The sequence below is a fragment of the Branchiostoma lanceolatum genome, chromosome 2 (assembly GCF_035083965.1).
Source record: "Branchiostoma lanceolatum isolate klBraLanc5 chromosome 2, klBraLanc5.hap2, whole genome shotgun sequence".
Taxonomy (NCBI): Eukaryota; Metazoa; Chordata; class Leptocardii; order Amphioxiformes; family Branchiostomatidae; genus Branchiostoma; species Branchiostoma lanceolatum.
Window position 1 is genome coordinate 16,388,402 of NC_089723.1, and position 12,669 is coordinate 16,401,070.

At 41.1% G+C, this 12,669-nt stretch overlaps 1 protein-coding gene across 1 annotated transcript; it reads left to right on the top strand.

Moving 5' to 3' along the window:
* Positions 1-1,476: 1,476 nt before the first annotated feature.
* On the top strand, positions 1,477-12,106 carry LOC136427604 (F-box/WD repeat-containing protein 7-like). The gene is made up of 10 exons (XM_066416587.1): positions 1,477-1,636; positions 2,492-2,529; positions 3,519-3,682; positions 4,386-4,507; positions 5,135-5,347; positions 6,778-6,936; positions 8,419-8,647; positions 9,137-9,321; positions 10,660-10,787; positions 11,034-12,106. Exons 1-10 carry the CDS (start codon positions 1,511-1,513, stop codon positions 11,116-11,118), a joined length of 1,449 nt encoding a protein of 482 aa, XP_066272684.1. The 5' UTR covers positions 1,477-1,510; the 3' UTR covers positions 11,119-12,106.
* The last annotated feature ends 563 nt before the right edge of the window (positions 12,107-12,669 follow it).

A 12,669-nucleotide genomic window follows, 5' to 3' on the forward strand; every position in this document is an offset into this window, starting at 1 on the left:
AACTTGAATGACTAGAAATTTGAGTTTTTTTATTCAAGTTTCAAGCCTTAAAGAATGCTCTGGATGCCTTTAATGCGGAGCTAATTTCTCATTCACATGGTGCTGTTGTAAATAGCTTGTTTGTTGTTTGTTTCTAAAGTGTAACGTTATAGAACTCAAAACAGGTTTGTCAAAGTAGCACATTGTGTAGAATATGCTGTGCAATAACTGTATAGTGATTACTATCATTTATCATGTGGATACACTTAGCTATGCTGTACTTTTGTGATTTCTGTAACTAAACTTTGTATCAAAAATCCTTAGCCCACCAAGGCCAGGTATTTGTAGATAAAGTATAAGTATACGTGACTGGTTTATGTCATGTTCCTGCATATTTTGCTTATGGATGGAGTATTGTTCTAGGTTTTAAGTGCATATGGAAGGAAAGGATACAACTTTATATCCAAATTCTTTCGCCCACCAAGACTGTGTAGTAACTGTTTGTAAATAAAATATGAATGAGTATAAAGGAGTGGTTTATGTCATATCCCTGCAGATTTTGCTTATGGATGGTGCATTGATTGATATAGGGTTTAGGCTTTAAGTGCATATGCACCCCGACCAATCAAACCACGTGAAACGCATTGAAACTCAGATTCGTATCAGCCATGACGCGACAAATCGCTTTCTAACTTGCGTTAATGACTACGTCTGACCAAACAAACTCGCCAGTGAGATGGTGGAAGTTGTCAGCTTCCAAAAGATGTTTTGTAATTGACAATTTTGCCACTTTGGAAGTGATTGAATCCGCCTGCGATTTAACGTTTAGAGAAAAGTAGTAGAAGCTATTTTTTAAATGTTCAATCGCGGGCGGATTCAATCACTTCAAAAGTGGCAAATTTGTCAATCTGAAAACATCTTTTGGAAGCTGAAACCATCTCACTGGCAAGTTTGTTTGGTCAGATGTAGTCAGATGTAGTCGTTAACGCAAGTTAGAAAGCGTTTTGTCGGGTCATAGCTGATAGGAAACTGAGTTTCAATGCGTTTCACGTGGTTTGATTGGTCGGGGTGATATGGAAAGAGGAGATAGAAACAGGTCAAGGCTCCAAATGAAAGGAGTTCAGCACCAAGGACAAGTAGATAAAACTGTGTGTGGTCACCATACCGGCTTCCTTTGTTTCTTTAATACCATCAACTAGCCACGCGTTTGATTGGAAGATGTGCCTAAAATCCTCTCAAATGGTCATGCGTTTTGAGATTTTGCATCAATTAACCTATCCAATAATTCGACCTGCTTTGCGAGACGTTGCATTGATACATTTTTGTAGTCAGAGAGTTTGATCGGTGGACAAACGATCACCACGCTTATAGGTAAAATATTGCACAACGAAGGTGGAAAACTACTCTGCTTAATCATGACATTTTGCGGAGAAAAACGGAAAGCGCGCTCCGTTCATCTGTTGTAACCCGAAACCATACGAGGGAACTCCTGTCAGGGGATCCCCTGACACGATGACGTCATCACGGGAAGATGGCGGAAGTTGATGTTGACGCTGAAGACAGCAGCGGCGCTCTGTCCGTGCCGTTTGATTGTCTGCTCCAGATCTTCGAGTATCTTGACGGCCACGACCTCGCAAAGGTGTCCAGAGTGTGTAAGGTAACGTGGACGTCTCCCTCGTCGATCTTCTGGCTAAGAGTGAAACTTTAACGTGAAAAATGGGGGAGGGGGGCGGTTTCACATGACCCAACATCACAGTCATTTATTTTGAAAGTCGATTTCCTGAATCGTTGCTTGATATCTCAGAATATATTGCCAGCTGGGCGGTCCAAAGGATTAGCTCTCATTACGTTATCTGGAAATGATGGCAAATATGTAGCTTTGCATGCATGTAATGTTTTCAGGGCCTCATGTTAAAGGGACGTATTGTAGAATCTGGTTGGCAAAAACTAAAAATATTCAGAATTTGAAAAATCTACATTCAGATTCACATTTGTAACTTATTTGTTACTTATTTCCAAGATGCTCCCGTCATTTTGTCACATTTCCATCATTGATAAACGACTAAAAACGCAAAACGCGCAAAATCTGGCTTATTTGCATATAACATAGCGGACCCCGTTTTTCAATATGCAAATGAGCCAGCATAGAACGCTAAGAAAAATCCGAATCGACCGTTGTGGTAGGAGATCGAGCGTCATAGGAAAATCACCACAAGTGAACAAACTTCAGAACATCGCGCGTTTGATCGCGTGTTCGGCGATGGTTTGTCAGAATGTTTGACAAAATGGCGGAAAAGTCAAGCGGCGGTGGGGAGTGCTTTTATAAATTTTTTTGAAGACGTTCGCACAATACTACAAAGTTGCATCCATACGTGATGAATATTGCTGTGCAGTGTAATAGGTGTATTCTATAATTAATGAAAGATAACCAAAACAGTGAATTTTGTTTTATGTTCATGTTACAATACGTCCCTTTAACATTACAATGATTTTTCTTGTTTTTCCAACACAGAATTGGCATGATGCTGCCCAAACTCCTCTACTGTGGAAGTAAGTCACTCATATCACAAGACTGTTTTTGAAGCGTATTGTTTTAAGGAGAACATACTTTGCCCCTTAAAGCCTGTGACTTGAAAGTTTGTGCTAACCATTAACGTTAATGTTACGCTTTAAATATTGAGTAACAGATTCAATGGCAATTTTTAAAGAAAGTTAATATGTACTAACCTAATTCCACCAGGGTACATAATCCGCCACCCTTAAAAGATACGTCCAATCAGATTTCTAACCCAACGTCCCCCAGTATAGTGCACTCCTGTATATCTAAACTGTGGGGGTGCTGCACTAGAGATCTCTCAAACACAGTTTTTCAATGTGGCGGATTTAGGGTTATGTACCCCGGCGAATCAATGTGCATGGATGAAATCTGATGAGATCAATGCATTGTAGTACAGCAATATCACTGATAGGTTTACTCTGCCACTCAATTTTTCAAAACCAATTTGTCTTCGGCCCTATCCCAAGGCATTTCCCCCTAAATATTCATTTATATAAGAAAAGTTCAAAATGTATTGTTGACCGATTTTACACAAAACTCCAGGCTTAGAATCTTAGCATCATCAAGGTTTCCTATAGAGATCTACAGAGGTTAACTATAAGGTCTCATTCCTGTATTTCTCTGAGTGGGTACCCTAAAAGAGTCCGTGCCCCAAAAAATTAATGGCTGCATGAACGTTAAGGTAGTTGGCAATTTTTTCACATGATCTAGGGTAAATGTGCTCAACAGAGAATGAATGACCTTGGTGCATTTCCTATAGCTTCATCACCCACGCACCCATATAAAACATGTATGATAACATGTTAGGCTATGGGGCGAAAAAACTCATGAATGAGACCTTAAATGTTGAACTTTTCACGGTGGTTTAATGGTCACGTTTTTTGTGGTTACCTCTTCACCGCTTACTTAAAAACAGTGCAAAAGCTCTCTACCAGGAAATTAGATCCTAGCAAACTTAAGGCTTTTTATCCCTTTCCCCCAGGCACCTGTGTCTACAGAGATGGCTGTTCTGTAACCTGTCCAACATGACCCCAGGGGAGCAGGCCTGGCAGGAGTACTACATACACAGGCACGCTGTAGACACCAGCATGGGGAGGGGGGCACCCAAAAAGGACTACCGGGCAAAAACTCTCAGAGGACACCAAGGTAAATCTGGGAGGATTCCGTTCTGTCTTTCTGTTTGACAATGATCAGGTTGTCAGGTCCTATTTAAAGGCACCCAGAGCATTTATGAGGCTTGAAAACTGGAAATATTCTAGTTGCTGTAATCTTTATGAAATTGACATTTAATGCCACCGTTTATCACATTTGCGTGCGGATTTCTTATCAAAGTGTTCAAAAGTGGCACAAAAATTAACTACATGGTGATCTTTTAATTTCACGCGCCCAGTGTAAATGGACCGATACCATAGCCCCGCCCACCTCCGTCAAAACGTAGAAATGCAAAATTAAAACATAAAAATGCAACTATTTGATGGACATGCAGATACTCTCTCATTGGTCGAACTGCTAATTGTGATGGACAGTCAGGATCAGGCCCGGGTCCAAATTTGTAACCAGGGACTGGCAAGATGTGAAGGTGGAGCTGGCCTGCGTCCAAATTATTTTAGCAGACTGACAGGAAGAGAATGTTGGCACATGGCCTAAACTACTTAAGTCAGGAACCCGTGTGTGGCATGTGCCCCAGAGTGGAGCAATTGTAATGAGTGAAATGGACATGATTGTGTTATACGTTGTCACGAAAATTACAAAAACTCTAAATATTTAATGGAGGTATGAGTTCTTTGATTTTTTGCTTAAATTTTGTACCTTAAGTTCAAGCTAACGTGTAACCCAATACTTTTGACAGGCCAGATCAAGGATGCTGTGTACCTGAGCAAGAAGGAAGTGTGCTTTGACACAGCCACCTTTCGCCCCATTGTGGCGAGTTGTTCTGAGGATAAAACTGTAAGAGTATGGGACATCACAGAGGTGAGAGTCTTTCTTTATAATCTGGTGACAGAGACAAGAAAAGGAAGTAAAAGACATGTAGAAAATGTTAGCATTTTCAGCTTTCATCAATTTGTAGAACCTAAAACTTTGATAAAACTGTAAGAGTATGGGGCATCACAGAGGTGAGAGTCTTTCTTTTTAATTTGGTGACAGGGACAAGAAAAGGAGGTAAAAGACATGTAGAAAATGTTAGAATTTTCAGCTTTCATCAATTTGTAGAACCTTAGACACTTTGAAAAACTTTGATAAAACTGTAAGTTAGAGTATATTGGAACACCACAGAGGCAAGAACCTTTCTTTTTAATCTTGTAACAGAGCCAGGAAAAGCAAGTAAAAGAATGTATAAAATGTTAGAATCTGCAGTTACTGTTAAATGCAGAAATGTTTGCGGTGGCTTTATGTTCGCAGTTTTCACGGCGACCGTTTCACTGCAAACTTAAAACCACCGCGAACATTTTTGTCCAATACTGTAGCAGTATGTAGCAGCAAACTTAAAACCACTGCAAACACTCCATTTTTGCCTTTAATAGCGCGAAATAAAAACCACGTGAACTTAAATGCATTTACAGTATCATCAATGTGTATGTGTAATCTCTCCCTACCCAGGGCAGTGAGCTCTGGGTGGGTACAGAACACAAAAGTGCTGTCACCTGTCTGTCCCTGTGGGAGGAAGAGTCCATTCTGTGCAGTGGGGACCAGGATGGAGATGTACACATGTCGGACTGTTCCACCGGACAGAACAGGGGGAGTCTCAGAGGACATGATGGAGGGGTGACCAAAATGGCAGCCTGCAAGTCAGGAGGGTACACTGTACTTCTGGTGAGTGTTACTGTAGCTGTTGTTGCTTGAGGTATGAGCACACAGTATTTCGCCGGGACCTCCGGAGTCTGTGACGTAGCGGTAAGAAAATACATGTAGTGCGCCCTAAACCTTGAACCGTGTGTAAAAACGTTGACGTGAATGCCAGCGAGGCACGAACTTTACTGTATGGCAGTATAGTGAGTGGGCATTAAGATGGTAGGAATGAGATTGTGAAGTTTTCCCATTCAGCTGCAGTTCCGTATGACCCCGCATGAACCCATATCAAAGTGGCCGTCAAATTGTTATAAAACCGTAACTTTTTTTGTTTTCAGTTATTTTGTAGATCGTACTCTTGACTTCAACATATTCGTTTGTTGTGATTTTGTAGGGTTTTGATTTTATCCACGTCGATGTGGGTCACTTTGTGGTCCTTAACTATAGATACCCCCATAGGCCGAAAACTGTGTTCTGCTACCTTGAATTGTGATTTCATTGCACTTATGTATGGTACAATAGACGATGTGTTATTTTCGCCGGGCGAAAAGGGATTTTATGCCATTATGCTCATGAGTTAGGTTACGAACGTCCAGAAAAGTTGTTAGTCCGACTGTGGCAGGCCAGCAAGTGAAGCATTGGATGGTTACCTCATGTTCATTACGTGACGGATTGTATTACGTAATTAGCATATATCTCCCTGTTCCATCCGCGGGCAGAATTAAATCTATAATGTTCCTGCACGCGTCCGGCATAAAATCTGTATAAAGACATCTTTGTCCCATTTTCCCCAAAAACATTCAGTCAAATATCAAATAAATTAGATATTATGTAAATACACATGACAAAGGTAATGTTTTGAAAAAGAGTGGGGGCATGCCCCGGTGTGAGTGGTTCAAAACCTACAGTCCTATGGCCGCACATGGGTTCGCCCTTAGTAATAGCCTCCTAGCTAGTTGGGCAACCCTGGCATGTACATGCTGAACCAATAGATAAATAAAAGGTCGAAATTGTTCACTTTGCCATCTTAGTTTCTTTCCTGTTCAAATACCTTTTCCCCACTGGCATCAAGAGCCCACAATCCATTACATAATTAAGAACTATTTTATATCTTTCAAGGGGGTGTCCCTGTGGTGTAGTGGTCTGCGCTTCTGTTACTTACCACATCTGGTTCTGATTACTTGAAACCAGAAGGCCCGAGTTCAACTCCCGGGTAGGACACCTCTGGACAAGAGGCGCATTGAGTCAATTACCAAAGAGTTTATAAAAATGGTGCATACTTCTGAAACAGTATGGAAGTTAAACACACTCCACTGCTAGTGGACTAGCCCCCTGCTGCAGTGATTGCACCACAGTGTGGCCCAGGGCTATGAAACGGGGATGGGCACCGCCCTATACATCAATTATGGTGTGGGAGGATTGTGATTTTTTTTAAAACTTATATCTTTCATCAGGTTGGTACAGGGCAGGGAGACATTAAGATCTGGGACCTGAGAAACACCACAGCTTGTCTGAAGACGTTCCCTGCTGTCCCCGGCATGGCTCTCAACATCCTCAGTCTTCACAAGGACAAGATACTGGCTGTGGCATCAAGTGATGGTGGAGGGATGAAGGTTTGCTACGCTCACTTTTGTTTATCACTCTAGATTTGTGCTTCTTTGTACTTTGTCTATAAGTCTAGGTATAAGTCTACAAACAAAGCTTATTGTTATAATTATTATTTGTGGCATCGTGTGGCGCAATCGGTAGGGTGTTTCACCCAGAACCAAGAGGTCCCGGGTTTGAAACCCCGATATGCCCCGATGTTGTGCCCTTGAGGAAGGCACTTCACACGACTTTCCTCACTCCACCCAGGTGTAAATGGGTACCTGCCTTCGGTTGGGGAAGGTCATATTGAGGTCACCTGCTGGCGCCGAATGACAGCCGCCCAGACCCTTGCGACAGTTCCACAAAGTGCAAGTGTGGAGCAAATATCTATCTGTTGTGTATTATGTGATTGTAAACCCTGCAGCAATTCAGCACTTGCTGCCATTGCACGGGTAATTTCTGACCAATAAACCAGTATCATTATCATTATTATTATTATCATTAGACACCACAACCATAACAGCCTGACAGATGATTATGATTTTGATAGGTAGGGGGGATAACATCTATTACCATAATTCCACCAGGGTACATAATTCTGCCACCCTGAAAAGATATGTCCAAACAGATCTCCAACCCAACGTCACCCAGTATGATGCACTCCTGTATATCTAAACTGTGCATACCTAGGGGTGCTGCACTAGAGATCACTCAAAGCCACTGTTTTTCAAAGTGGCGGATTTATGTAACCCAGTGGATTAATGTTTATGGAGGTTACATGTATTAGCTCAATGGCAACTAACCCAGCTCCAGCCCCTGCTACAGTTTGCCTTGACATTGGTTGAGTACGATCTCCAGTTGATGAATCCTTTCAACAAGGTCTTGCATGGGTTTTCAAAATGTGCTGGCTAGCAGCAGACGTCTTTTATTTGTCAGGCAGATTCACATTAACATTACATTTTACATTGTTCAAGTCCATGTATGATGAAGAAAATATATATAGTAAGTGTCGAAAATATATGGCATCACATAAGCACCGCAGTCAGAAAATCCGGATCTGGGCTGTCACAAACTTCACATTGAAACCGGACGTCATAACCGCACTCCCCTGGAACAACGAATATGTAGACATTGCAATTTAAATAGGATAGAAGACGAGCAGCACTTTTTAGTGGAATGTAGTTTAAAAAAGAAGAGAGAGCTGCGCTTTATAAACAAGTTCAATTTAGGTTTCCCCATTTCATTTGCCTTGGCATCGCGGAAAAAATCATATTTTTAATGGCTTTAGATAAACCCTCTATTATTAAACACACCTGTACTTATATTTACAATATTACTAAGAAGCGAGAAGGGGCCAAATTAACATAATCATTAGACTAGTGCTAGCTTATGATTGTATATATACATGTATATATATGTATTTGCAAACTGTGATGTTTTCTCTTGTGACCTGTACTGAACCCAGTGGGTATGTGTGTGCAATAAAGGTCTTCATTCATTCATTAAAGCTGTATGATCTGGAAAGGTTGCTGTCACCTGAAGGTCTCACAGGCGATGCCAAGGACTACCTGGTGGGAGAGCTGGAGCATCCCAGCCTGCAACACACCTGCTGTATCACCTGGTTGTCATGGAAACCAAACATGGCTGCCATTGGCTATGAAAATGGAGACATTGGAGTGTGGGATCTTAAACCTGCATCTTCAGTCAGAACACATGGGAGGGGAAAAAGTCCTCCAGGTGAATATCATTAGTTTTTAAAGATGTTTTACAACATGTATTTGGTCGTATTAGTACAAAAAATTTGGCTTACTCTTATGAGATTGCTCATGCTATCTATGTTTTAATGCCTGGTCGCGTGGTATGGTAGCGTGCGTAGTCCAGTGGTTAGCTATCTTGCCTCTGGAACTAGAAGCCCCGGGTCCGATCCCGGCTGTGTCGCTCACCCGACATGCACGCTACCGGAAAGGGTCACAGTCCTTCGGACGGGACGTTAAGCCATGGTCCACTGTTCATTTTGCTTGTTGAAAAGAGCTAGGGGAATTTCCCCGGTACAATGAACCTGTAAAAACTGTAAATAGCGTCTGTCTTCCTGTCACGACCAGTGGAAGATTAGCTCATCTGTTCATTGAATTCATTTGAGCTAAACTGGTTCGAGATCACTTTCCTTTCCCTTTCCTGTAGATTTTCAATTCAATTTGATAATAAAACTGTAACTCTGTCACACAGTACTTCTTCACACCACATCTGCACATGTTGGAGCCATCAGAGGACTTGGTGTCGTCCACAAAATGCTGGTATCCGCTAGTGCCCAGGATGTGCATCTAAAAACATGGTCCTTACAAAATGGTGGCATATTGACAGAGGAGAAGACTTATGTTGATCATCAAGGTCCAGTCACAGGCATACATGTGGTGAGCAGACCTGTCTTAAAGGCAACCAAAGCAATTTTAGGGCCCAAAATATAAAATAAAAAAATGCTGGTATCTTTATGGTAGTGACATCTACTAACACTGTTTAGAACATTTGCTTAATAACTTCATACTTTGAGCATTTTAAAACCGCGCAAAATCGTGCCGTACGATCCCCTTAGTTTCACGAGCCTACAGAAACCCCCGCAACGATTTTCGGTGAGTTTTCGCATCACAACAACTTCATATTTTTGCATGATGGTCGTCGCTATACATTGTGCCAGTGTTGTTTGAACTAATCATGTATAGAAATGACTAAATAAATTGACTTTCAAAATCCGATTTTCGGGCCCTAATATTGCTTGCCATGGGTTTCCTTTAAGTCTGTACAAGGTTGTGTGTGTCTTAAAAAATGTTCTCACACTGTGAACAGTATCAATGTTCTTTGGTAAAATTCAATACATGTATTTCTCTTATTTTATAACTCCATGAAAATTCCATGAAGGTCTTAAATTTTTGCCCCAAACTCACTGAATATTCATTGAGGAAAACCTATTCTGACTTAACACAACACTTAATCCTAGATTGTCCACGATATCATGATAAACGCTCAAACCTGTTTAACCTTCTTTCCGCTTGCTCAATATAATTTCATACATTCCATTCTATAGATAAGTTCAAATACATTCTAGAAGGAGACAACCCTTACTGTGTAAGAATAGGTAAATATATCAAAGAATGTTTAGAGCTTAGAACTAGTAGTGTAAGTGATACGTTAAACTGGACATGTTGAAGTATTCATATACTTGTACTTAGGTTAATCATTTTGTATACCATTGTTTGTTGTTTGCATGTGTAGTTGTAGAAGACCTTACGAAAGTCGCTGTACTTTTGTTGTGTCAATAAAGATTTCTTAACCTCTTGTTTATAAGTTTATCATTGTAAAGAATCATCCTAACATGATCAGTGATTGCAGAATGTTAGTTAGTTAAAATCCTCTCACACCATAATTGATGTATAGGGCGGTGCCCATCTCCGTTTCATAGCCCTGGGCCACACTGTGGTGCAATCACTGCAGCAGGGGGCTAGTCCACTGGCAGTGTAGTGTGTTTAACTTCCATACTGTTTCAGAAGTATGTACCATTTTTATAAAGTCTTTGGTATGACTCAATGTGCCTCTTGTCCAGGAGTGTCCTCAACCGAATTTGAACCAGATGTGGCAAGTATTAGAAGCGCAGACCACTACACCACAGGGACACTCCCGATTGCAGAATGATGTACATGTAAATGCCTGCATGAAGCCACATCAAAGAGATTGATTCACGGTTGTTACTGTTTCAGGACAACTACAAGGCTGTGTCCTGCTCAGATGACTTCTCCATCAGGGTATACCAGTGGAGGCGGGAGGGGGGCAGGAGAGTTCTGGACAGTAAATACACGCTGCTGGGAGGATCTCTTCAAAGGGCAAGGTGAGTTCTTCACTTGTACAACAATGCCATCTTTACTAGCTAACTATTGTCCTTCGCTTCCTTAAGTTTCTTTGCGATTATTGTGTAGAGTATTACCAGACAATAACACTCTGTCGGCATATCAATATTCATGTTAAAGAAGATAGAAAACAAAGATTCTTTTATTGGTATGATGAAGGCTTGAATTGTTTTGAATATTTAAAGCCTGTTAAAGGTAACCGTTACGCTATTGTTTCCATGTTGCAGTGGTTTCCAGGGTGTACTGAGTGACTACACCAGCTGTGTGGGGATTGCAGGCACCGTGATGAAGTCCTACACTTTTACAACATAGTGTAGTGCATTGTGGTTAGGATTTGGCGCTCTCACCGCCAAGGCCCGGGTTCGATTCCCGGTGTGGGAACCACTGTAAAAACCCAAAGGGGCAAGTACACCGCTCCCGGGATTAGAACCCGTCCCAATCCCGATCTGCACGGCTTGGGAAATCAACGCGCTAACCACTAGGCTAAAAGGTCCGGACCAGTCAGACTGGTCAGTTAGTGGAGGTTGATCCCCACTGTTACAATTGTACAATGTGTACATCTTTTCACAGTCGTCAACAGCAATGGGACAGAGGTGCAAATGCAGGGGTTAAAGTGCAAGGGTATGGTGTCTGCAAGATCAAGTGCCTTTCTTAGCTAGTCAGGTGGCACCCTCAGCACATAATTACCCAGTTGCTCAGAAATGTATCAACTACACATCTTATCACAGCCATTAGCAGCATTGTTTAAGAGTTGAAGCAACTGGGGCTAAGGTGATAGGGTCCAGTGTCTGCAAGGAATGATGTCTGCCCTAGCCATTCAGGTGACCATACTATTTGCAGTTCTATTGCTTTCTGCCAGGGGGAGCAACCGCACACAGACTGTTTTTCCGCCCCCTAATCAGACTGGACAGATTTTTCTGCTGCCCGGACTGGACCATTTTTTCCGACAACCCAAATATTTGACAACTCAGAAATTTTGCTCCACTCCCATGCTAGACCAAGGAGGTCCCTGTGAAATATCTTTGACCATTGCAAGTACACTGGCACGCTATTGTCCTGTCAAAGAACTGAAATGAACTGACATTTTCAAGGTGTTTATTACATAGGATGCAACATCAATTGCTTGCAATGAGTTTAATGACTATAATTAGTTAGTTCTGAATTGGAAGTGCATCTGTATTTTCCGATGAAAAAAGGAAAAGAAAATAACACGATTTTACATTGCGGATGGTGATTTATCACACAAGTATTCTTTTAAGATTAAAAGTGCTTTATACTCTCGCTTTTACAATCAATAAATTAATAAGGTTATTCTTTTGTTGCAAAGATATAGATTTTTTACTGGTGACTTGTAAGAAAAGAATTGTAGATTTTATGTTTTTGAATAAATATGCCTGCTTTTGCCTGTCAATGTGATTCTGTGTAATAACATTTCTGTGACATATGATGACCATGTAACAAGTATTAAGAAATTAAATGAAATACATTGTGGTGGAGCAGATATTGTATTTGCATATCTTCTCAGATCCCACACTTCACATCTGCTTGGAGATTATCGAATTAACTACACCCAAACATCATAATAAAACACAAAAGTTCCAGCCCTATGGTGTCCATAGAGATGATGGTCCCAATTTTGGAAATACAAATTTTGCACAACTTTGGATTCATCAATAAGTCTAATTAAGAAGATTCATGTGTTGCCTTATATATAATCCTCCCTAGACCATAGATAACCTTATAGATAGAAAGAGAGATAGAGAGGTAAAGCACCACCTCTCATTTCTACATTAATACAACTTGATCACAACACTTCAGAAAACCAAAATTGTTTGTACATAACTGGACTTTTTTGTACCAATA

Coding starts and splice junctions, on each gene's coding strand:
- LOC136427604 (XM_066416587.1), top strand. CDS start 1,511: ATGGCGGAAGTTGATGTTGACGCTGAAGACAGCAGCGGCGCTCTGTCC. Junction 8,648..9,136: donor GAGGGGAAAAAGTCCTCCAG/GTGAATATCATT, acceptor TCTGTCACACAG/TACTTCTTCACACCACATCT. Junction 10,788..11,033: donor GGATCTCTTCAAAGGGCAAG/GTGAGTTCTTCA, acceptor TCCATGTTGCAG/TGGTTTCCAGGGTGTACTGA.